At 42.1% G+C, this 27141-nt stretch overlaps 1 protein-coding gene across 3 annotated transcripts; it reads right to left on the bottom strand.

Annotated features, from left to right (window-relative positions):
• Positions 1-71: 71 nt before the first annotated feature.
• Positions 72-25967, bottom strand: LOC139755857 (carcinine transporter-like). Of its 3 annotated transcripts, none has more exons than XM_071674490.1 (10): positions 25490-25967; positions 21408-21604; positions 18241-18377; positions 17503-17665; positions 15449-15603; positions 14196-14364; positions 6880-7107; positions 6050-6261; positions 3618-3802; positions 72-2618 (listed from the first exon to the last, which is right to left on the bottom strand). In XM_071674490.1, the coding sequence occupies exons 1-10, from the start codon at positions 25511-25513 to the stop codon at positions 2343-2345; spliced, it is 1746 nt and encodes a 581-aa protein (XP_071530591.1). In that variant the 5' UTR covers positions 25514-25967; the 3' UTR covers positions 72-2342. The 3 variants fall into 3 exon arrangements, with proteins under 3 accessions (XP_071530591.1, XP_071530592.1, XP_071530593.1); XM_071674491.1 differs by having other exon boundaries at positions 3618-3796; positions 25490-25951; XM_071674492.1 differs by lacking the exons at positions 17503-17665; positions 18241-18377 and having other exon boundaries at positions 25490-25951.
• Positions 25968-27141: the final 1174 nt, after the last annotated feature.

Below are 27141 nucleotides of genomic sequence, written 5' to 3'. Positions count from 1 at the left end.
CATCATTATTTCAACAATGTTTTTATGTTTTTCTCTAAAATAAATTAATAAAAAGCCAATTAATAAAAGTGTTAGAAAGTGTTTATGATGTCCAGTTCATTGTCCTATTGTTTGTACTAGTACATAGCCCAAAGTGTTCACTTGTGGGCTCCACATTTTGTACAAATATGATGTGTAACATGCAACTGTTACATTCTGTAAACTTTGTGGGAATAAACTACTTCTCCACAATTCATTCCCTTTGCATTTGCTGCCATACCACATCCCTCATACACCCCATCAATCCTTTCTTTATTCCATCTATTCATACATATGCTCCTCTCAAATAGCTCATTTCCACAGCACTGATTATTGACCTCTGCGACTCATTCCATGCCTATGTTTCAGCAGCATAGGTCAGATTTTAGAGGATTACATTGTCCCTCAATCCTTTTTTCACTTCCATACTTACACCTCTACCCTTCATTATTCTATTAAGGGACCCAATTACTCTTGTACCCTGTTCTGTTCTCTCCTTTATCTCTCCTTCCATCTTACCAAACTTAACCAAGATAGTTCTTAATTACTTAAATTCTCTCATCTCTTCCAGTCTTCTTCCCACCATATCTATTACAAAGTTTAGTACACTTTCTTTTTTCATTCGATAGGGTTTTGCAAAATCTATACTTTCAATCGGTTTCCTTTCAAACACTTTTAATTAACTTTTACTAGGGTATACCTTCAGTTGCTTATGCTTCAATACATCATAAAACACAATCTTTTGCAACATCTCTTCACTCTCAGCAAGCAACACAGTATCATCTGCAAACAGGCTTGTCACTTGCCACCATACCTCACTGCCACACTCTTTGCACCACCTTTTCCTTGTTTTGCTTTCACCTTTCTTATCATTCCATCTATGTCTTAAAAAGCCACTGTGATATCACACAACCCTGCCTCACACCTACATGTACGTATAACAAAACATTTGCTCAACTCTCCATCCAGTCTTACAAATGCATTTACTACTCTATATAAGGCTTTCACACCATCCAACAATTGTCCTTCTCCCCATATATCCTAGACACATCTCATAAAGCATTCTATTCAACTGTCATACACATTTTCCAGATTCATAAAAGCTGCATACAGCTTCTTACCTTTAGTTACATATTTTTCCTGTTATTTTCACCACAAAAATCTGATCTGCACATCCCCAGCCTTTCCTAACTGATTGTGCATTCACTTACTTTCATCACTCTGTCAATCAACACTTACATATATTTTTCCTGGTATACTTAACACACTTATCCCCTTATAATTGCTATATACATTCCTCTATAGGGGGTGAAGGAATGTTAGAGTCATTCAAGTTAGAGGAGAAACAGGGACCAAAGAGTTGTTTTGTCAATGGGAGAGACAGCTATAGTACCGTCAAAATGGAAAAATGTAGGAAAGGTAGAGCTACAGAAGTTGTAAGTGATGCCCTTAGCTAAAGACCAGGAAAACTTTCAGTGGATGATGAGGAGAGGTGACTGCATTTCTTCTGAGTAAAGGAGTGCTTTACCTCATGGATAACATGCTTACATTGATTATGGGCAATGATAAATATTGATTGGGAGTTGGAAAAAGGAAAGTTTCTCCAAGCCCAAAATGCCTGATCCCTTGCCTCGCTGGCCTCCGAAAAGGAACAATGGGTTGGAAGAAGAGGTTATCTTGGAGGAATAGGGGAAAAAGGCTTCCATTTTCACAACAATAACCTCTGCTGTGCGTTTGGTGGAGACAGAAGCAACACCACATAAGACACAGTAATTTACCCTGGGAAAGTCAGAAAAAATAATAGCTTTGTTGAGATGGCAACATCTACACTTAGAGGGGGCTGCTAGAAGGGGAGGTACTGTTAGAATAGTTTCATTTATATGCTGGAAGCTTCACTAAGGTTCACAGGTTTCAGTTGTACTACTAAACAGGACACACCAGGAGATGCTGAATTATAGGCATCAATCCCACAACTAAACAGGACACAGGATGACTACAGTATACTTATCATATCCTATTACGAACTGAAGCACTTTTTTTTACAGCACTGCCATATGGTACAAAATTTCACTGCAGGTAATAGTTCACCAATTCATAATTTGATTCATTCTAAAACATCACTTTCTGTTAATATATTTAAGGTAACATCATTGACTATTTCATGAATGCTTTAATTTATGTGCTTTTTAAATGAAATTTTTTCATTTTCTTTCAGAAATAATGAAGAAACTACTACTTGCAGTCATGCTACACCAAAAATACAAGTGTTTAAAGTTTCTCTGAAAACCTATCCTTTAGCTTATGCTGGTTGCGCCATGACTTTTCTAGTTAACGTCTATAGTTGCAATCTTTGTGCCAGAAATTGCAGGATTTTCATGGCCTTGTGCTGCTGCACTGTTCAGCATTTTCTTAGCCTTACAGGAGCAGAGACGCTTTCCTTTATATGACCAGTACTTCTCTGATGTTAAAAAATTGTTGGCATCAAGGAGAGACTGGGGGAGGTCGGCATCCAGAGTTTCTGGAAGAAGCGAGGCACATATGTAGCCTAGAAGTCCAGTCACACAGATGATAATATATGGGAGCCAAGCACCGTACACAGCCTGAAAGAAAGATGTCAAGACACATGAATGGTATGAAAACAAGATGATGTTTACACACATTCTTCTGAGAGACAGCATGATAAGGCTGAAGGTATCGTGACTAATTATGATTAGGTACGTAATTATAGGACGTTGTCCATGAAAAGTAAACTTTCACTGGAAAATATGCATTGAAGTCTTACTTAATGGTTTGCCTAATCATCCTTGCGCAAATTTATGATGACTTCATCTTGTTACCTTTTCTCAATCCTGTACCCTTTCTACCTATTGCTTCCTCTATCTTTCTGCTTGCAACATGAAATCTTGTCATATTCTGATGATCTAATGTTTTACGTAACACTGCTGCCCGAAGCTTAAGAGATAATGAGAGCAAATTTGGTCATACGGAGGATGGATGGATCTGATGGAAATGGGTGAAGTTTTTAGTGACTTTGAGAATGAATCTGCCTATTTCATGGCAAAGGTGATATTCATGTGTAGAATTCTTTGAAGAGATAGGGCAAAACTGGTGGTCTGGGAGGTAAATTTGGTGTCCTTGCAGCAAATTTTGAGGTCATAGAAGGATATTGACAATTACTTGGGCAAAGTTTTGGTGCTTGTGGGAAAAATGTTATGACGTTAGTGCTATGGAAGGAAATCTGGTGATTCCAATAAAACTTTGGTAATAATGGAATAAATTGACAATTCTAGAAGGGTCCATGACTTTATACCAAAGATATCTCTCTTCAGTCAAAACTTTAGGGCATGCAATATTCACTTGATCATAAAGAGCTGCATTCAGTATGAGTGTCCTTCATATGCACAATCAGAAGTCACACTTTAAAAAAATCTCATAAAAGATGCAGAGTAAAAAATGTCGTAAATAGACACATGGGGTAAAATAACTAGAAAAGCAAGAAATGAGGTAAAGCCATTTACAAAGATGGTGATAAGGTGTGTGGGAAAATGTTATTATAACTACCCATCAAAAGTACAAAAAAAAAAAAAAAAAACACTTACCAGGTAGGCAATATAAGGTGCAATGATGCCGAAGCAGGATGAGACAAGGGAGGAGAAGCCGGTGCCACATGCACGGTGGGTGGTTGGGTACACCTCAGCACACTGCATGTAAACCACCAAGAAGCTTATAGTGATGAACACCTTACTAATCAGCAGCAGCACAATCGTCGCCCAAGGTCCTGTATCTGGCGAGTGACTCACATAATGTATTTTCTTCTTTCTGAAGAAAACTTCATGAGAACAATAAAATATGGATAATACATTTAAAATTAACATCTTCAAGAAAAGATGGGAGATGAGGACCTTGCTTCTGGATAAATGGTTAAGAATTCTTCACTTAGAAACAAACAGGTTAGCTTCTTATTGCATTTTGCAACAGTACATGTAATTTATGGTATATATAGCTCAAGTATTCAACAACGATTTTTATACTCACACAATGTATGTGTGCAACCAGCTATGCTAATATAAAGAAAACAGAATAGCTACCATGATGGTATAAGGCTAAATGCGGTCAATTTTACTTTACATATATCAGATAATGTCTTCCAACATCGAGGATCTGAACCCCGTACCATCTGTGTAGTAGATGGGTACACTGACCACTCGACTATGCTAACAAATAATTAGTACGGAAAGGGTAAGGGGTTCATACCTTGCTACTAGGGGGCACTGTGTGTTCTATGAAAGTTAACATTTATTGCACTATATATATATATATATATATATATATATATATATATATATATATATATATATATATATATATATATATATATATTTATTATACTTTGTCGCTGTCTCCCGCGTTAGTGAGGTAGCACAAGGAAACATACGAAAGAATGGCCCATACTACCCACATACATGTATATGAATACACGTCCACCCACACACATATACATACCTATACATCTCTACGTATACACATATATATACACACACAGACATATACATATATACACATGTACAAAATTCATACTGTCTGCCCTTATTCATTCTCGTCGCCACCCCGCTACACATGAAATGACAACCCCCCTCCCTCGCATGTGCGCGAGGTAGCTCTAAGAAAAAACAAAGGCCACATTTGTTCACACTCAGTCTCTAGCTGTCATGTATAATGCACTGAAACCACAGCTCCCTTTCCACATCCACGTCCCACAAAACTTTCCATGGTTTACCCCAGACGCTTCACATGCCCTGGTTCAATCCATTGACAGCACGCCGACCTCGGTATACCACATCGTTCCAATTCACTCTATTCCTAGCACGCCTTTCACCCTCCTGCATGTTCAGGCCCCGATCAAAATCTTTTTCACTCCATCTTTCCACCTCCAGTTTGGTCTCCCACTTCTCGTTCCCTCCACCTCTGACGCATATATCCTCTTTGTCAATCTTTCCCCACTCATATTCTACATGTGACAAAACCATTTCAGCACACCCTCTTCTGCTCTCTCAACCAGACTCTTTTTATTACCACACATCTCTCTCTTACCCTTTCGTTACTTACTCGATCAAACCACCTTACACCACATGTCCTCAAACATCTCATTTCCAGCACATCCACCCTCCTCCGCACAACCCTACCTATACCCCACGCCTCGCAACCATATAACATTGTTGGAATCACTATTCCTTCAAACATACCCATTTTTGCTTTCCAAAATAACGTTCTCGCTTCCACACATTTTTCAACGCTCCCAGAACTTTCACCCCCTCCCCCACCCTATGATTCACTTCCGCTTCCATGGTTCCATGCGCTGCTAAATCCACTCCCAAATATCTAAAACACTTCATTTCCTCCAGTTTTTCTCCATTCAAACTTACCTCCCACTTGACTTGTCCCTCAACTAGGCCTACTGTACCTAATAACCTTGCTCTTATTCACATTTACTCTCAGCGTTCTTCTTTCACACACTTTACCAAACTCAGTCACCATATATATATATATATATATATATATATATATATATATATATATATATATATATATACATTTTTCATACTTGATCCCCGTTTCCCGCATTAGCGACAAGAAACAGTTGAGATGTCACTTATTTAACGCTTGTCGGGATATTTCTGTGTACATATATTGTCAGTAATACTTGATATGGGTCGGGTAATCTGTGAATAAAGGTTACTGAAGTGTATGTAATGCAGGGAAGCTCCGTATTTATACTTGGTGGTTATGGTTAGTTGTAGAATGGTTTGGATGAGAAGAATTTCATCATGGTCCAGTGAAGCATGCGAGCGAACACTACAGTTTGTATGAACTGGCTAAAAGTTCCATGAACTGGGCCCAATATCTGAACCTTTGGTAAAGAATCACATCATTCATTTCATAAATTTAAATTACAAAAACACCTAAACTCTCAAAGGTCACCATGTTCATTAGAAACTGGCACGATGGGATGGCTAGAACATCTATGACTTACCGAGGAAAATAGCATTGGCAAGTGCACAGACAGACGCCAGTACGAAAGACCCCGCGGCTGTCCACCGTCTGCCGAGGATGACGGCACCGCCCCAGCCCATCAAGTTGGATGGCAACTCTGCTATCCCCAGCAGGAAGAAGTTGAGGAACTCGTTGCCACTCACGTTGGTGATGTTGTAGGCCAGGCCGTAGTAGAAGAGGTTGTTGAACGTGCTGGTGGGTTTAGAGATGGAGAAAGGCAAAATGTGTACGACAACATACTGTGCACACGAGCATACGTAACAATACCAACTCACGCATACCTAACAAGTTACTATGAAATCTGCCTCAGACATGGGATCACTCAGACGTTTATTTAAAATACTTTCGTGAACTTTAGTTACTAGATCGTGGGTATAGTCATGTACATCACTCTGCTACCTACATATACTCATTACTATATAGGAAACATTACACACTACATACAATATAGCAATAACGAGTGCCTTAATGATTATAACACTGAGGATTTTGCCAGCACGTAGTGCGAAGAAATTAGAATTTTAGTCGAGAAACAAAGAAAAGCTTTGTACACAGTGTACTGATGGGCAGCAGAACATCGACTGACATGTAGAATTTTAGAATGTGAAAAGTATGAGGACCTTGTGTATGAGGAGTGGAAATAACGAGATACTGAGTAAAGTCTACATGCCTACGATCACTTGAATATCAACAATTTCTATAACCACCCCCCAAAAATGAATTAAACTTACTACCCAACAAATACACATAAAAAACTATGATGGTAACTATAAAAGAAAAGCTAGGATCTTGTTAATGAAGTGTACTTACTAGCAGCCCGTGAGAAGGAATGTACGAAACCGGACAGTAGGATACTTGAAGAGCTGCACAATACCGTAGTTCCTCTCTGTGTTTTGGGTGACGGCGATGGTCTTCAACGTATCGTCCAGTTCCTTCGGCACGGGCTTTCCGTTCCTCCTGGCGATGGTTCTCATCAACGTAGCACACTCCTCAAGCCGGTCGCGGGACAGGAGCCATCGGGGAGACTCAGGCAAGAGCCTAAATGAAGCGACAAATTAACGATGGAGCAACCCGGCGGAGCCCAAGGACCTGTTGTTGTTGTTGTTGTTGTTTGTCGAGTTTTACGGCCATCGACCTATGAGCCCAAGGACCTATTAGCCCTCTCTGTTCACCACACTACCAAGACCTCTCAAACAAACCGCTTCCGATTTCGACGTCCTAACCATTCCCACTTGTGAAAAGAATAATAATTAATCTCTGAACTTGCCATTCCATGAAATAAGAGCGCTTCTCTTACTCGAGTTAAACTTGCAACGTTCATACGAGGCCAAATTGTCCATGACATTGTTACCAACTACCATTTACCAATGTGTTTTAATTGAAATTCAGTATTCAGTACTCGGCTTGATGAGTTAGACATTCTTTAGGAAAAATAGCCTAAACCAATGATCAGCCAAACGTATTTTGCTCATAATCATTACGTAGAATGAACAGGGAATCATAACTGACTTGTTACTGCTCAATGTGGTATTCATTAATACATAATCGCGGTAACAAAATGAGCACGACACATAAACATCTCTACCGAAGAAATACACTAACCCAGTTCTGAAAACACGAATAAACTAATCACTTTACACCATAAGAATAATTTAGAGCTAATTGAAAGACAGTCGTTGTGTAATTACTCGTTACCATACCTTGAAATTATTAACTGCATATACTAGATCATCCATACAAAAGAGCAAAGTAAAATCCTGATATACGCAGGAATGGTGCAACAAAGGCGCTGGTGAAGACGTGACACTATTGACATACAAGACACAAGTGAGACAAACACGGAGGAATGTGACGACCAGCCTGGAACTTAGTACTCACTCCTACCGCCAGAGTACACGACCTTCGTCCAAGCCAAGAGGGAGACGAGCGTAATGTATTTACATTAATACCATCACACATAGGGATACAGGAGGCAAAATATGATTCATAAAGATACATAACATAAGCCATCAATGTATTACATCTTGATAGAATATCATTTTGATTCTAAACATGTGAGGATGATAGTGGGGAGCGTGGCACTGGAGATACATGTGAAGTGGGGAAGGTATAACTGCTGGAAGTAGATTTCTGGTGCAGACGAGACTTTGTCAATACCTTAATACCCTTTGCTGAGTAGTTATTACAGGCAGGCGGGACAAGGGTGAGGACCAGGTCAAACGCCGAGAGAGAGAGAGAGAGAGAGAGAGAGAGAGAGAGAGAGAGAGAGAGAGAGAGAGAGAGAGAGAGAGGTGAGAGCGGCTGCAGCAAGGGGACCTACCGTGTGGAGAGGTTGGATGGCGACCTTGACACATATATAATATGTTTGTTTTCCTTATCAACACTGGAAGTGTATTCATACGTGGCGTTACGTACATGATATATGTTTACCCACACCGGAGTCTCATATTTGTTCAATTATAATTGGTTTGGGAATGTCTGGCAGGCAAAGTAAAATTCGCTTTCGCGGTATAAGGAAGATGTGAGGAGGTGTTTGCATGTCGTGAATGTCAACACGAGTTCAGTCTTCGTCTCGTACGTAACAACGAGAATTTTACAAATATCTCAAACTATTACATTCACTTTTAAAGCAATAACTGAATTCTTAGGTTCCACATATGAAATACTAATTCAGTACTGTAATACGAAATCTTATTGGAACAAGATGCTTAAACCGGTACAAATGATGAAAAATACGAAACATAACGAAATTTAGCGAAGCGGATGTAAGGTGACGAAATCCTGCCTGAGTTTAAGGGATCCAATCGCAAATTGTGAGTCCAGAGTAGAATCAATTTTGTAGATCTTTTCACGTAAATCTCACTCCTTTTCTTAACTTACTCCCTCCCATAACGTGACTCCCTTCGCCCTCCTTCTAATCCTACTGTTCCTTACTCTCTTCTAGAGAACTTCCAGGATTCAACGCTTCAGATGACAGACATCCAGACATCCAATGGAAAGCAATTTGATTTCTTGATTCCTCCAGCAACACGTAGTGGCAGGTTGGTTGGTTGCCATACAATACACCACCTCGACTTTAACTCGTACCTCAAGGGCGAATCCTTTGTCTTCATCAAGTCAAAATCATCATCCGGGATCTTGTCCACATCAGATAAGCGAAGAGAGAATTTATGTTGTCTATGATAGACATGGCAGAGCGGGGCACTAAGCCCTAGATATATCTCTAATATCTGATGACAAATCACAACTTGGTTGTTATCTGCACAAGAAGAGAAGGTAAGTGTTTCGGTACAGATATGTGAAAGATAATAAAGATAGTGACTACATGATTTCTGTAAGATCTTAAGGTTTCAGTTTAGTTCTGAGTTACAGTAATTTCAAAGACAAATCTTCCTTCCCACCACTTCAAGTACACCTACTTAGCCAGTAAACAACGGTACGAACACAATAATTACAAATAAAACTTTAATTCATAGCGAAACAGAAATGTCACACCAGTCGTTATAATAGTCACTTTTTTTTTTTTCCAAGGGAGACGAATATAATAAACTGAATATTAATCCACGTGAAGACGAATGATGGATGACATTATCTTCATAAAAGCTCTCATATACGATATGGGACTGACCCTTATCGTCAGACAGATAAATACTGGCCCATAATCTATCAAGGGCACAGGGGAGAGATGGAGCCGGAGTCCCATTACCTAAGGAAAGGGGAGGGGTCGGTAGGACTCACGTATAATAAAAGTGGTTTGCCAGACAAAAGGAAGGCAGCTGATATGGGTCCTTACAGTGTGGCACGCGTTCCCTCCCTCAGTCCCTTCCATGAGGGTCGTTCCCTGGTATTTCCACTGACCTTCAATGTCGCTGGTTGTATTGTAGGTCTCTCCTTCTACAACATTTGTCGAGTATTATGGAGCCTCTTTGCAAGACCTTTGAAATATGGGTCAAGCTGAACACTGATCTATTATGACTGATGTGTATAGTAAATCCAACTCATGTTAAATATTACTGACTTTTCTAAACGTTCTAGTAAATGTTAAACATTTCTAATTTTACGTTAAACCTTTTTAGTTCTATGTTAAATCTTTCTAGTTTTATTGTGTATATTAATGCGATCAGCGGAATTTATTCCATAGTCTGTCTCGGGAGTCGTCAGTCAGTGTCCGCCATCACACAGACTCTAATGTTTGTCCCCAGACATCATGAAACCCGTCTTTAGGGCAGAGTCTGGAGTGGGTACTTACCAGATGATGGGTACAACTGGTCCTCTAAAGATATTACTGAATTTTTTCATTCCTACTTTACCGACTGTTGTGTATATACTGCATACAGTTCATTTATAGTCTTCAGTTATACTTCATACATTATTCCACACAGATTCACACGTATTTCAACTCAGAATTGAGTAAGTTATTTCACGTGTGGCGAGGAAGGTATTTTTGACGTGTTGATCATTAGTATGGACGAATAATACCGCCGGTTCAAGATCTGGTCGAATCTTGATCAAGTGAGACTTTCCAGTCGACGCAGTAGTGAATCAGTCCACGACCCGATCATGGTTTATGATGATGTCAGAGGTGGTTGATGCTGACCACGTCGCTCCTTTTAGTGCCAGAATATGGGAATTCATTGAGATAAACACTCCCTTATGGGCTTCAGGCCTGAAAGGGAGAGACTACGTGGCCGAGTTCTGCCCTTAAATCTATTCATTTCGAATCAACTCGTCCCGGTATTTCTCTTCAGTTTGATGTCTATCGCTTATCATCAGAATTTGATCCTTTTATCACACGTTAAATCATCTGAACCATGAGCGTATCTAGTGATTTCCAGCATTTTCTTACAGGGAAAGATAGCTCTATGAATCCATTGACTGGTGTCCATAGGGTCATCAATAGCTCACGGAATGTAAGAAAACTTGCCTTATATATGAGAGGAGAATCTCCTGTGTCCCTCACGCTCTAACCACCATCATAGATCGTGTCTGCCAGCCAGTATATATCCACTCACTGTGTTGCCGTACTAGACTTTCATTCCTGAGATGAAAATGGCGATCGAATCATAATTTCAACGAATCTTCAACAAGAGACAGATTATCTTCCTGATGGAGCGCATTTGACCACTCACAGCTCATGCTGGCTGCCAGATGAGGTTCTTCAGTACAATAACATTTCTTATACCTTGACTAACTTGAAGTGTACACAAGATCTGGGCAGAGTTCCACTCTGATGGTTCTATTAGGCGAAATTCAACCTCCGAGGATAAAAATTTGACACGTCTTTTCGTGTGCATTTCACCTTAGTTCTTGAGGTCTTCGGGAAAAACAATCTCGTTTGTCGTTCGACAGAATAGCCGTGTCATTTCCACTTTGTGAGTTTTTGAACTAAGAATCGCAACTCATAAGTCTTGGTGTAAAAAGTATTACATCTCTCATTACTCATACGTACGACAACACGAAAATATTCCTTCTTTCATTTCTTACTTAAACTATTGCAAGAAAATTTAGTTAAAAGTGAAGAATATTCTTATCTCTTCACGTGGACCCAGCCAACTGAATGATATGATCTTCAATAAACAATATCATCAGTTAGTTACTTATTCATTTACATAATGAAGAATGTCCTTTCGTTACTCAAGCTATCTTTCCCATGCATCACTTCAAAGTAAGAACGTTAGATTCTAAGTAAAACATTTCTATTCACTTTTTACTTTGATGTTGGACGCTAATAGATTCAAGAATTGGCCGTTATCACTGTCTTGTGTGGCCGTGGTGTGAGGAACCTCGGATCTACGATGAATCTAAACCAGTCAAAGGTGTATGTGTTCACTCGGTTCATCCTGGACATATGTGAAGAGAGAGAGAGAGAGAGAGAGAGAGAGAGAGAGAGAGAGAGAGAGAGAGAGAGAGAGAGAGAGAGAGAGAGAGAGAGAGAGAGAGAGAGAGAGATTGAATTTTTGCTGCCAACATTTTGATGCGGATGTTTTCATCAAACATTCAGATGAATGTTTGGCTTGTTCATATTTACTTCTAACATGATACCAACGTTAACGCATGAAGAAAATGCCATTATTACTTGTACCGACACGCCGTTTTCTACCTCCAGGACGATTAGAGTCGGCTAGTGCTTGTACTTACCTGCTTGTCTCCTGCTGAGGCTCGGTGTGATAGTGTCGACATCATACGTGTTTGTCATGCAAGTCAGGCTATGTATCTGTGCTGAGTCATTATGAATTCTGCACAGGAGGAATCCTTCGCGATGGATGCCTATTCTACGTCATCAGGGACGCCAGTCAACACATACGTGGGGCATTATGAACGTCAGCATCAACCAGACTTCTTCCCTGAGGTCGAATTGACGAGGGAGGCGCCATCTCTTCCCCCAGGACCAGTATTCCCAGAGAAGACGGAACAGCGAGTCGCCTGCAAGACCTCTAAACCACTCTCTCTCTCTCTCTCTGCTTGTGTCTGACTGCCAGACCAATTATTTGAATCGTTCTCCTCAGAAAAGTCATCTTCGGCAGTGGAGAAACTTTATGTTATTATGTATTATGCCTCAAGTACCCTTATCTGTAACGCTGATATGTTATGTATTCCGCTCGTCTCCCTTTGATGCTGAACGAGCGTCATGGCCAATTGGCTCTGTCGGCCAGTGCTGCCAGACATAGGGAAGTTTCCCTACTTTTAGGGAATTCTTGGTATTGATGGGAAAATGGGGAATTCAGGTTCGATTTGGGAGAATTCTTTTTTACTGAGACTTTGACTTTTCCTCAAAATTTGGGGAATTTTCACTGAGAAGCAAATATCTTTCTTAACAGTTACGTAATACTTCTTAAAAATACTTATGGTGTAACATTTACTATAACTGGTTTATCGAGGGAAATGACATCTGAAAGGTAAAACTCTAAACTCTAACGTATCTGTTGTACTTACTAATCACAACATCCTACAGTCACGGTGAGAACGCTCATTGGTGTAGTGTGTAAATAACTTGTCAGTTGTACAAATGGCAGGAATCTTTTCATAAATGATATGTCAGGAGTCAGTCATTGTGTTCAACATCATGTCTCATACTTGTCAGTCTTCATCATCATCATCAATCAGACTAGGCAGTTGGTTGCCTTCATGACTTCATCTGACGTAGTGGTATGGCCAACGCAGTGGCGGCACCAGATGCTTGCTAGTGGAGGGAGAAGGGTTAATAACGACCAGGGTCGAAAACAATTCCTGGGTGGGAAAAGATGAAGTGACCTACGAGAAGCGTCAAGCTTATGAGGCTGCTTACTGGATGTCTTGTGGTTTGATGTGTTTCAACTTCCTCGCACCAACCAGGTACATGTGTGAGACCGATGTAGATTTTGCCCATTTTTGTTTGATTATATCGGGAGGATGGGAGTAGGGAGGGAGGGAGGGATCAGTGGGCGGTCAGAACCTAAACACAGACTGCAAATACGCCCCTTGTGACACTTCTACTCGTTGATTTTCGTTTGGAACTGGAGCAACGGTGCTCAGACTGGATTGTGGTGTTGATTATCATACACTTGTCCGTGGACTAGCTGAGGCAGAGAATAGGTTTATCGTTTCAGTTGTGGGAATCCAGTGATGGAGGCTCCAGTGAAAAAACATGGGGAATTTGTTTTCGACTTGGGGAATTTGACCCCTCAGATCTGGGGAAATTTGAACAAAAACATCTGGCAGCGCTGTTGTCGGCAGAAACGATAAATTCCCGAACTGTCAACAAGCTGGTCCCTCACGCCTCGCTGACCTTGCTTGTGTACCTTGTTTGCTTGTAGATAAACCCAGGATCACGTCTTCACCAGCGTGTTTGTACCGCCATTCGTACAGGTAACACCCACACAAGCACACGTCGTCTCTATTACCAGACGTATCGAACTCTGACAACCTGTTATCAATCATCATGATTACGTAATCATAATCACGGTCAGTCTTGTGTGTATATATATATATATATATATATATATATATATATACATATATATCGTGTTGTTTGTGTGTGAATATACGGTATAAAGTGCGTGTTTACGGGCTTGATACTTACATACATATATACGATCAAGCAATCCTCCAGTTGCCACCTGGTACATTCATTGACTGCCAACACTCACCACCAGCAGAGGATAACGAGGAAGAAGGGGAGAGTTGTGATGAGTCCCAGCATCTGCCAGTCTCGGGTCAGCCAGGCCAGCAGTGGCAACGCACACATGCCCGTTGTCCACAGAAGGAAGGAGGTGGAAGTAATACGCGCCCTCAATCCTGGCGACACCTGTTCCAGGGCTGAGGGAAAGGTGGACTTGGGTCACAACATCTGTTCCAGGACTGAGGGAAAGGTGGACATGGAATGACGAGTATATTCTAAACATAACCTGACTAGGGTGTTGCTGACTAGGGTGTTGCTGACTAGGGTGTTGCTGACTAGGGCGTTGCTGACTAGGGCGTTGCTGACTAGGGTGTTGCTGACTAGGGTGTTGCAGAAAGCAAGTAGTATGTCTTTCATTTCAAGCCTTACATATCAAGCTATGAAACCTAACAACCTATATGTTTTACAAGCACCTGCACAGCGCTTGACGTAACTTGGCTTATTACTATCATCACTTTGAGGTCAACTCATTTTGTGCTTGTGATGATGGCTTGATGTTCTCATCACCACGTTCCATTACTGTACAGTTGTCAACATGGAAGCCCATTAGCCATGCCTCTGAGCACCGCCTCAGTTGTCTCGATCGCCATCAATAATTATCATCAGTCAAGCTTCCTTTGTTAGAGTTTTATCTTCCAACTTCGCATCGTCGGCGGTTTATGAAATTTTGCTCGTAAGACTCGGCCTCAAGTCTGTGGTGAGGATGATTGTGAAAGAGTTCGACGCAGCAACTTGCCTTGCATTACCCGGCAGCTTATTAGAGCCATTGCATTTATTTCAAGCAGGAGGAAGGTGACTGTGGGTTGCCTTACGTGCCCATGGGTTTTGACAACATTAACACGGTTTAATAAAACCTGCTCCAACGACTCACACACAACAGCAGCAGTAGGCGGCGAGGCTATTATCCCCCACACGTAACTTCCGAGAACAGGTTAAGACCATGTGGTGGAAAGGTTCTGACTTGCAGGTGCGTCCTAACTTCCTTGTCATGGAATCAAGAGATCTACGGGAGCATGAAGGAGGCCAGGGACTTGAGCGCCAATGAGGAAATGTAAATCAGACATTGACGTAAGACTTTATGCAGCCAGCCCTGCTGTGATGGCAGTATCTCATCGTAAATACTCGTTGGTAAGTAGGTGGATAAGTAGGTACTCCACACTCATTTCCCTCTACCCATTCACCCTTGCCGGTCACTCACCCATCTGTTCCTCCCCGACTTACTGATGATGAGGACCAGTTCCAGTACGGGAGGGAAGGACGTAGAGGCCAGGAACATAGCGAGCATCATCCAGAAGTAATTCTCGACGTACAGACGCACCAACCCGAACACGGCGTACATCATCGTCGCCACCACGATGGCAGGTCGCCTCCCAAGGCTGTGTCGTCGGGCAAACACTAAGTTAGTTTTAGGGTAGATGAACGAGGACTTTAAGTTTGAAAGTGGTGGAACGACTACCTTAAGTTTTAGGGTGGTGGAAGGACAACCATTAGTTTTACGGCGGTGAAGTAATAACAATGAGTTTTAGGGGGTCATGAAATTAGTATAACAATAACCATGAGTTTTAAGGGTTGGTAACAATCAGTTCAAGAGAGCCACCATCATCAGGACGTTCATGTTCATTCATATGTCCCATCGTTCACATATGCCCAAAGTCAGTACAGTGACATACAACCAGAGTTAACAATAACAACATAACAGGACGTTCACATGGAACTAACATGTACGCATACCTTCACATTACAACTATAACGATCTTCCCATAGATCATAATATCACAACGTTCAACATTCATCAGTACACAAACATCCAGCATCACTATGTTCACATACACCTGATCATCACTATGTTCGCATACAGCTGAGCATCACTATGTTCACATACAGCTGAGCATCACTATGTTCACATACAGCTGAGCATCACCATGTTCACATACAGCTGAGCATCACTATGTTCACATACAGCTAACATCAACATACATGCAAATGTAAAACGTCACTAGCATACAGACATACAGCTAGAATCAACACATCATCACACAGGGAACATCACTATGTTCACATCCTTCCAGCATCATTTACCTTCACATATGTTCAGAACCCAGTAAATACATTTCAGCCTCAGTGTGTTTGTTAGATAATTATGAACATATCTTCTGACAAAAGCTGGAAACAAGTATCCGTCATTGTATCAACACAGTCCATAAATCTGCACTCAGATACCATATATGAACGACTGATGCTAATATGTTCACACAGAATGACACTAGAGGTAATAATTCATTGAGATGTATTATCATCTCGAAGATCATTATCTCAATCCTCCTGGAAATACAGACATCACAGGCAAACAAAACATTAGTGTTAAAAGACAGAGGACAAACAAGAGATGCCTAGAAAAGTGACCAAAGACGATCGCATCTCTGTATACACTCCTCGAGGGCTCAGGTTACCGATGAACGATGACCATCAAGGACGAGTGGGTTTGGGTTCAGAGGGAGAGAGACGGTTTTGTGGAGTGTGTGTGGGTGAAGGATAAATGGTCAGATGAGAGCGTGGCTAGGAGAACATGAGTGGGTGGCTGGGAGGAAGAGTGATAGAATTGTTAGGATGCAGAGTTAGGTGTTAGGAGAGGGAAAAGGGGGTCGGCCCCTGGAACGTAAGGGGGGGGTTGTTGGTAGAGGCAAACGTGGTGTTGGAAGACAGAGTCGTGGCGGAGAGGGTTGGAAGATTGTTGTGGAGGAGTCTGACTGGGGGAGGGGAGTAGGTATGAGAAGATGAAGTGTAGGGTTGGGAGGTAGAGTAGGGTGCTAGAAGAGGAAATGAGGCTAGGAATGGAGGGCCAGAAGTCAGAGAGAGAGAGAGAGAGAGAGAGAGAGAGAGAGAGAGAGAGAGAGAGAGAGAGAGAGAGAGAGAGAGAGAGAGAGAGAGAGAGAGAGAGAGAGAGAGAGAGAGAGTGGTGTTGCCCGGGAGAAGGGAATTGGCTAGATGAGTAAGCGTGTGTAAACTGGAAGAGTAGGTTGTTCGCTGGAAGAATAGGGGATTGGCTGGAAGGGTTGGGTGCCTACTGGAAGAGTAGAGGGTAGGTTAGGTAGAGTAGATGGTAAGCTGGAAGATCAGATGATAGGTTGTAAGAGGAAGGTGGCGGCTGGAAGACTGCAATCCTGGCTGACAGAGAGGGTTAGATAGTGTCAAATACCACTAAACTGTTGGCTGAGGATGACTGGTGTTGGTACTGGCTAGGTGGAGCGACGGTGTATGTAATATGATCCACTCACAAGTCTGAGACGGAATTGAAGACAAGGGTGCCCACCACATTCCCCGCCAGGCCCACAGATATCCAGTTGGCCCCCTGGCTGTCTGCGTCACACACCCAGTTCCTGTCCATGCTTAGAGTCGTATCGTAGTCGGTGTGGTTGTAATCCCATCCAGACTGGCAACCTGCAGGGACACGAGAGGGTAGGAGAACAAGCTTAGGTTGCTGGGTAGGAACGGAAGGGGGTTTCCTGGAGGAGTAGGGTGAAAAGACATTTTAAAATGGGCGTCATCGATTGTTGACACTGGGATGAATGTTGCAACGAAAACTCAAAAGTCACGTATTTGTTCTCCCGGAAAGGATTTCGAAACTAGTTAAGAGTATATTCATGGCTCTTGTTTACAGCTTCCTTTCCTGCCATTTGACCCAGATGTTAGAATATAAAGATGACCTTTATACTAAATGAAATTATTTAAGACATTTCCGTGTAAAAACTTTGATTAGATTACCTCCAGTTTCATAGCCATACTGTCTTACAGAGAGTGATCTCATATAATCAAGAGGAGGGTGATCAAATGTAATCAATTGGAGGGTGATCAGATGTAATCAAGAAGAAGGTGATCAAATGTAATCAATAACAGAATGATCTAACGTAAGTAATGTGAGAGTGATCTGATGTAATCAATAGGAGGATGATGAAATGTAATCAACAGGAGAGTAATCTAGTGTAGTCAATAGGTTACTTGCAACAGCAACTCACTTATGATTCCATAGGTAGAGTTGAAGGTCTGAACCAGTCCTGAAATGTCTGAGGTCAGGTCGATGGTCATCATCAGGTCAAGTGTTACGTTGAACTGCGAGCAGCTGCTGAACACCTCCTGTCCATCCTTCGTCTCCCTGTCAGAGGAGAAGAAATATAGAGAACAATGTGTTGGCTAAGACAGTTTTTTTTTTTTCCACATCTTCCAAAATTCGTAAATAATTTCCCTTTGACGACGTAAGAAAAGGCCAATGAATTACGTTAGGGAGTCGGGAAAATACGTTGCGATGCGGATTCACATGAAGATAGAAAATGTGTTTGATAGTTGGTGGTGATGAATTTAGATCGGAGGCGCAGTGGTGAGAGTTGGTGGATGCGATTTCACCAACCCGGGTTCGATTTCCGATGCACAGGAACGTCTTTCGCTCGGCAGATAAATGGGTACTAACGCCACGTCTCGGACTTTCTAAGGGGGCTCTCACGTCAAGGGGGATTCCAAAGAGATTTCCACGTCCAGGGCTTTCCAAGGAATGGCTACCCCGTCGTCCAGGAACTTTCCAGGGAAATTCCACATTCAGCGATCTGCTGCCCTTCATGAGACACAGTATTGAGGTCATCCACTGGCTCACTGCATGTATGACTGGCGGAGGACACGCTCTCACTGTCCATGTGGGGAAGATATACATGATCGTAGATGAGGAACAGACGAGTAGGACACAATGACATTATTCCTGGAGGATAAAGTACTCAGTGAGGGGAGACGAGTCAAGAGAGAGAGAGAGAGAGAGAGAGAGAGAGAGAGAGAGAGAGAGAGAGAGAGAGAGAGAGAGAGAGAGAGAGAGATGGCCCATGGAAAACAAGGTCTAGTTTTGAGCAGCTGTTTCTCTCCCAACGCTCACCTCTCACCACATTTCTGCTACCTACACCACACAGTACACTCCCGCTACCTACACCACACAGTACACTCCCGCTACCTACACCACACAGTACACTCCCGCAACCTACACCACACAGTACACTCCCGCTACTTACACCACACAGTACACTGCCGCTACCTACACCACACAGTACACCATTACTCGTCAGCTCACGTTTGCCCTTGATGTTAGTGGCACGATATCGTCCTTGGTGGCGACCTGACTATCTACTGGCATCACCAGCATTAACGACTCAACAGCCGCCTCGTCACGTCGTTCACATGGGTTCTGTGCGGGGAGTAACAGGCCACTTGAGCCCCAGGCCGTCCCCGTGGAGGAGGCCATCAGACAATCCTCTATAACAAGATCAGCCGCTCGAGAAATGGGTCGGTGGGGGAGGAGGAGGGTCGTATATGGTGCAAGCCATTGTTGTGCTCTTATCTTCTCTTCACTTCCTTATCTATGAATTATGTTACGTACACCATGATATCACATCAGGTTTCAGTACACAATCCAAGTAAGATTCTTTACTGTACTTCCTATTGTGTATTGTCACTAAATCTTTTACGGACTCGTCTCTTGATTGACAAATGGCCCAGGTCTCCTGTCTCCCACCGTCGAAGACAAATAGCAGTTCCGCCTCACTTTATCGAGGTTGTTAGGTAGTTTACCGAGCAGGATATGACATCATCTGGCCATAATACTAAGCCTCACGTGATAGCATTGTTTGTTGTGATCAGACGAAGAGCAGTGATCTCTGCTGTGTATAGTGGTCACATGACCACGATATTAACATTTTTTCTGACGCGGGAGAATGCTCAGTCACGGCCATGTTTATAGACCAACTTTATCGTCGTCCATGGATGGAAAATAGAGCACAGTGTGGTTGAGAACCTTGTTCCAAGGAAGGCCATCATTTCCCAGCTTCTGCTTGGAGTGCAGCCGGGGTAATATAATAATAACAAAATGTCTAAAATCATTTAGATTTTGTCAACAGGATTTAATCTATTTTTGAATTTAACATTGTATATATATATATATATATATATATATATATATATATATATATATATATATATATATATATATATATATATATATATATATATAGCGACAAAGTATAAAAAATATATATATATATATATATATATATATATATATATATATATATATATATATATATATATATATATATATATATATATATATATATATATATTGTACTCTAAGCCAGGTATCCATTTCATCGACACCAACCCTGAAGAGCAGAGGATGAACAGCTGGGTTGACTGTGGACAGACTATGAGGACCAACAAAAAATTGCGACTCAGCATCAGACTGAAAAGGGAAAAGAGAGTGTGAAGTGGAAGATGTAGAATGGAATCATTAGCATAACGCTCACTAGGGTTACAAGTTGATGGCAGATGATCATTATTGAGGAGACGAGGTCACGTGTCGCGTCTGGGCGGGTCGTCAGTAGTGAACGTGACTTGTGTTAAGATAAGGTGGGAAAGTCGCTCCATCAAAGGTATTAATCACATGTACTTAAGACTTCACAAGGGTCGAGTGATATCTGACTACATCTCAAGATGAATAGGAGGTGAACTAAAAATTATCTGGTGTGTGTGTGTGTGTGTGTGTGTGTGTGTGTGTGTGTGTGTGTATGTGTGTGTGTATGTGTGTGTGTATGTGTGTGTGTGTGTGTGTGTGATATAACATTTTTCTTGGTCTGTGTTTGTCTGCGCACAGGTGTACCTTAGAGCAAAATCAGCAACACACACACACACACACACACACACACACACACACACATATATATATATATATATATATATATATATGATCCCTGGGGATAGGGGATTAAGAATACTTCCCACGTATTCCCTGCGTGTCGTAGAAGGCGACTAAAAGGGGAGGGAGCGGGGGGCTGGAAATCCTCCCCTCTCGTTTTTTTTTTTTTTTTCCAAAAGAAGGAACAGAGAATTGGGCCAGGTGAGGGTATTCCCTCAAAGGCCCAGTCCTCTGTTCTTAATGCTACCTCGCTAACGCGGGAAATGGCGAATAGTTTAAAAGAAAGAAAAAAAATATATATATATATATATATATATATATATATATATATATATATATATATATATATATATATATATATATATATATCCAGCACAGTAAACACAAGATTTCAGGACTGAAAAAGGTTTTTGGAGTTTCTCACACTTACTACCTTGACCCTTGTGGTCACACACTGACCTGGGGATGGTGAGGGCCTTCCACTCCTGCACGGTCATGTTGGCAGGCCGACCTGGCACGTGACACCAGTGTGAGGGTGTGGACACCATGAAGATGGGCACCAGTGCCACCCACGGGATGAGGAAGTTGATTGGCACCACGAATAGCCAGAAGAGCAAGTGCTGGTGTCTCCCGCTGTCACCCACGCTCTCCATCAGCTACAGCCAAGGTGGACACGATGCGACGCAGGTACATAGCACAGTGCAAAGGAGTGGATATAGAAAGTGAAAGAACTTTAGTCTATTGCAAGGCAAATAGGTATAACTGGATCAATATCAAGGCAAATTGGTATAACTGAATCAGTATCAAGGCAAATAGGTTTAACTAAATCAATATCAAGGTAAAAAGGTTTAACTAAGTCTATAGTAAGGTAAATAGGTTTAACTAAGTCTGTAATAAGGTAAATAGGTTTAACTAAATCTGTAGTAAGGTAAATAGGTTTAAGAAAATCTATAGCAAGGTAAATAGGTATAATCAAATCTATAAGTAAAGGAGATGAACAACTTCGAACACATCCAGTACTGCAACTATTTTGCAAACATGGCCTGACGTAGCGGGGGGAACGAATGGCTGAAGGTAGATAAAATGACTAGGCAAACAGACCACTGACTCTGCTCTCTCTCTCTCTCTCTCTCTCTCTCTCTCTCTCTCTCTCTCTCTCTCTCTCTCTCTCTCTCTCTCTTAGCAGGGACCAGCCTGGTAACCCAAGTTCCCTCACCCTTGTACGTATATTTCATCAGGCATATTGCTCATTTGGTGAGAGCTCCCTCCCTCCCAGTACCTTAAGCCTCGAGTTAACTTCACGTGATCAATACATGTCTTTAATACGTTGTTTCTCGCATGTGTCCAAAATCCGACCTCAGCGCTGAGGATCAAGAATGAGGAATAACAGCCGTCAGTAGCGAGGGAGGGAGGTCACAAAGTGTGCATGACAGAGATAACACCTCGTCCTCGTACCATTACATAGCAGTAACTAGGTGACGCGCGTTCTCAAGGATTAGGCACGACCACGCACTGGAGACCCAGCCTTCCTCCTGGATCACTGTTTTCCGAGGTTTATTCATCATTCTCGATGGGCAGACAGACAGACTCTTTATCTCAACATCCCTTCTCTTTATTTCATCATCCTTTCTCTTTGTCTCATCGTCCCTTCTCTTTATCTCATCATCCCTTCTCTTTATCTCATCATTCCTTCTCTTTATCTCATCATCCCTTCTTTTATCTCATCATCCCTTCTCTTTATCTCATCATCCCTTCTTTTTATCTCATCATCCCTTCTCTTTATCTCATCATCCCTTCTTTTTATCTCATCATCCCTTCTTTTTATCTCATCATCCCTTCTCTTTATCTCATCATCCCTTCTTTTTATCTCATCATCCCTTCTCTTTATCTCATCATCCCTTCTCTTTATCTCATCATCCCTTCTCTTTATCTCATCATCCCTTCTCTTTATCTCATCATCCCTTCTCTTTATCTCATCATCCCTTCTCTTTATCTCATCATCCCTTCTCTTTATCTCATCATCCCTTCTCTTTATCTCATCATCCCTTCTCTTTATCTCATCATCCCTTCTCTTTATAGTCTGTTAACATTCTCTCTCTCTTTCTCTCTCTCTCTCTTGACATTGTGACGTTTGCGTAGCCGAGGGGATCCATTTGCTGGGTCGCGCCTTAGCATCACACGTCTCTCGGATCAAGATGTGTGTATGTACGTGCATGCGAGCAGACATAAGACATTCGGGCGATATGCCTCAGCTGCCAAGGACAATCTTTTCCGGCTTACAGAATCGAGAGGCTTGAGACGGAAGCTTATAGAACGCTAGGTCTGGCTAAGCTGTGATTTTGCGCTGATAATATTACGTGTCGATGTATTTAATCAACTATTTTATCTCCGTAGCTGCAGAAGCACACTCTCTTCCGAAGCCTTTATCAGTAAAAGGTATTTGTGCTGGATCTGGTGCTTGTTCGATGCTTGACGTGAGGATGTTGAACGTCGTTTCCCAGATGCATGAGGGAGCGGGCTTCAAGAAGATATCTATTCCATACTGTAGTATCTCCTGTTAACCGTGAACTGTAGTGATATCTGTGTCTAATTCTTAGTTTCAGTTATGATTTTCTGTATTTGATGTACAGATTCCCCCTCCACTTCTCCCTCAATACTTGATCGCCTTAGCGAGGTAGCGCCAGGGACAGACAAGGAAAGGCCACATCCGCTCACATCCATTCTCTAGCTGTCATGTTTAATGCACCGAAACCACAGCTCCCTATCCACATCCAGGCCCCACAGACCTTTACATGGTTTACCCTGGACGCTTCACATGTCTTAGTTCAATCCACTGACAGCACGTCGACCCTGGTATAACACATCGATCTAATTCACTTTATCCCGTGCATGACTGACTCTCCTGCATGTTCAGGCCTAATAGCTCATCATTTTCGCATCATCCGTCCATCTCCAATCTGGTCTCCTCGTTCACCTCTTCCCTCTGTTTCTGACACATATATCCTCTCTGTCAACCTTTCCTCACTTATTTTCTCCATATGACCAAACCGTTTCAGCAAACACTCTTCATTTCTCTCAACCACACTCGTTTTATTACCCTTTTATTACTTACTCGATCAAGCCACCTCACACCACATACTGTATTTAAACATATCATTCCAACACTTCCACCCTCCTCCGCACATCCTTATCTGTAACCCATGTTTCACATCCATACAACATTCCTGGGATTGCTATACCTTTGAATGTACCCATTTTTTCCCTCCTAGATGATGTGCTCTCTTTCCACGCATTTTTCAATGCTCGCAGAACCTTCGCCTCATCACCTACCCAACGACTCACTTCCGCTTCAGTGATACCATTTGCTGCCATGCCCACTCCCAGATATCTAAATCTCTTCATTTCCCCCAGTTTTTTCTCCATTTAGGGCAACACCACTAGCCTGTCCCTTTACCCTGACAAACCTAGCAGGCTGGCTTTTAATCACATCTACTCTAAGCTTCCTCCTTTCAAACATTCCTTCAAACTCATTCGCCAACTTCTACAGTTTCTCACTCGGATCTGTTACCAGTGATGTGTCATCATCAAACAACAACTGACTCGCTTCCCAGTCCCTCCCATCCCTAAAAGACTGCATATTCACCTTTCTCTCTAAGACTCTTGCGTTTACCTCCCTAACTACCCAATCCATAAACAAACAGCAATGGTGACATCACACACCTCTGCCGCGGTCAACCTTCACTTGGAACCATTCATTCTCCTCTCTTCCTACACGTTCACATGCCTTGCACCCTATGTATAAACTTCTCACTGCTTCTAGCAGCTTTCTTCCCACACCATATATTCTTAGACCTTCCACAAGGTGTCTCTATCAACCCTAACATATGTTTTCTTCAGATCCATACACGCTACATACAAATCCTTCTGTTTCTCCAAGTATTTGTCACACACATTCTTGAAAGAAAAGATCTGATTCGTATATTCTCTTCCACTTATGACGCCACACTGCTCCTCCCCAGTCTGATGCTCTGTATATGCCTTCCCCCTCTCAGTCAATACCCTCCCATACAACTTACCAGATACACTCAGCATAATCATACCTCTATAGTTTCAACACCCACCTTTGCCCCCTTTGCCTGTATACAGTGATATCTATACATATATTCCCCTTATCCTCGATCACCTCCCCATATACTGAAAATCCTAACCAATCAACAACACAGTCACTCACTTTCCCTATACATTCAACTGCATCAGTATCCACCCAGCCGCCTTGCCACATGTCATCTTCTGTTAGGCTTTCATCCCCACTATTTTCTATTGACTTAAAGAGCATATTGCCTCATGGAACAAATTCTTAGAATTAGCCGCATAGCATATAATTCCAGCCAGGTTCATGACTGCCAATTTTATCCATATCTATAGCTAATATCTACTTTCCCGAAATATGGGTATAGATAATATGTCTCGAAACAGATCAAAATTGAGGAACAGACAAACTACCATCAGCAACGAAGCATTGAAGTCACCTGTATATTTACCTTTTCGAAGTTCGGCGCGATCATGGCTGGAACTCTCAGCTGTGCCAACACTGACGACGCGCTCAACAAACAGGTTCTGGCGGAAAGGTACGCTTGTGCTCAGTGCTAAGTGCGTACTGGATGGATCCTTTCACTTCATCACTACGAATCCATTCAGGAAGAGTCTATCTGTGTCCTCATGGCTGAAGCTGCTGTTATCACATTCGTAATACGAGTTTGAGAGCAGTGGACTACTGGGATTTTTCGTTCTTTCAAAACGCCTAAATGATTCCTTGACCTGTTGTTTATCACTCACGTTCACACGCTGAACTTTTACCACTGTATCATTCACCTTTGCCAGTATAAGAACTTACAGAACATAGACTTTACGAGAAGCTGAGGAGAGAGAGAGAGATAGAGAGAGATAGAGAGAGTGATTGAGATGGATAACCTCTTTCTATCGTGATCGCTAGTCACACACTGGCGGCCATTCACTTACGTTCTTAGCGAACGAATGCTACCTGACGAAGTGGAAGACTTGCCAAATGTCACAAGATGAATAACTATGACACTGCTCTTTGTATGGCACAAATGAATCAGATTTCATGAAAAATGTGGCTGCTGTTATACATGATTAGTTGAGGAATGTATCTGAAGAGGAATGTAAAAACGAGGACGTAGTGTTAATCGTAAGCGCCACAGTCAAGCTACGTTGTTAACGTCTTTCGAGAGCAAATAGGTGGTACTTCACAGTGACGCGACGTATGGCAACAAGGGCAAGGTATCCTGTGACGCAACAATAAGAAATCCCAGGGATATACATATTTCCGGTATAATGTACCTAGTAATTAACTCCGGTTGGTTGGCGAAGTTGGTTGGGTTTATATGGCTCGGCTAACGACTGACAGGGTCATTACGTCTCCCAGGATGATGTCTGAGTCTTGTGATCTCTCCCTCAGGATGACGTCCTCGGGAAGGTGTGGAGGAGAACCTCATGGATGTAGGACGTCTTTTTCTTCTTTTTTTTTCGGAATCGCATTTTTGTTGGTGCTTTATCTAAACATGCTTCCCACACAGTGTGCTTGTGTGTGTGTGTGTGTGCGTGTGTGTGTGTGTGTGTTGGGGGGAGGGGGATGTGTCGTATGTGGTCTCTTAGGGTCTCTCTCTCTCTCTCTCTCTCTCCACGTCTCACGAACTCCTATCTAACCTGAGCTTCACCGCCAGTATTCAGAACGCCCTACTTCAGAGGAGCCACACGTTCCTCAGTCTTGTATTCAAGTGTTCACTCTGTCGCTCAGTCAATGTTCTGGTCATCGACCCACAACAGGACAACAACACGCCCCTAAACAAAGGAGAGGAGAACATTGCTCGTAGTGTATTAATGTAGCGAAAACGGAGCTTCGAGGTCGTGGGTTATCACTTTACTTTCGCTCATCAGGAGCAGGTGGGACGCGCCAGGAAGAATACAGAGGGCGTGTCTTGGGTCAGTGTTAGCGTCAGTGAATACGGATAGTTTGAATAAATGAATAAATGAATGAATGCATAAATGAATGAATGAATGCATGAATGAATGAATGAATGCATGAATGGATGAATGCATTTCTGATAAAAAATGTATGATGTACTCTCAAAGTTCATTATTTTGGTGTTATTTCCATTATTGGTTTATGATT

This window comes from Panulirus ornatus, chromosome 20, assembly GCF_036320965.1.
Source record: "Panulirus ornatus isolate Po-2019 chromosome 20, ASM3632096v1, whole genome shotgun sequence".
Classification (NCBI taxonomy): Eukaryota; Metazoa; Arthropoda; class Malacostraca; order Decapoda; family Palinuridae; genus Panulirus; species Panulirus ornatus.
The sequence above is the reverse complement of the archived record's forward strand: the minus strand, read 5'-3'. Positions and strand labels throughout refer to the sequence as shown.

Bases quoted from the DNA above. Each gene is read 5' to 3' on its own strand.
- LOC139755857 (XM_071674490.1), bottom strand. From the start codon at position 25,513: ATGATCGCGCCGAACTTCGAAAAG. The intron at 21,605-25,489 runs GTAAATATACAG...CCTTGGCTGTAG, and splicing joins TCGCGCCGAACTTCGAAAAG to CTGATGGAGAGCGTGGGTGA. The intron at 3,803-6,049 runs GTAAGTCATAGA...GTCACTCGCCAG, and splicing joins TGCCAATGCTATTTTCCTCG to ATACAGGACCTTGGGCGACG.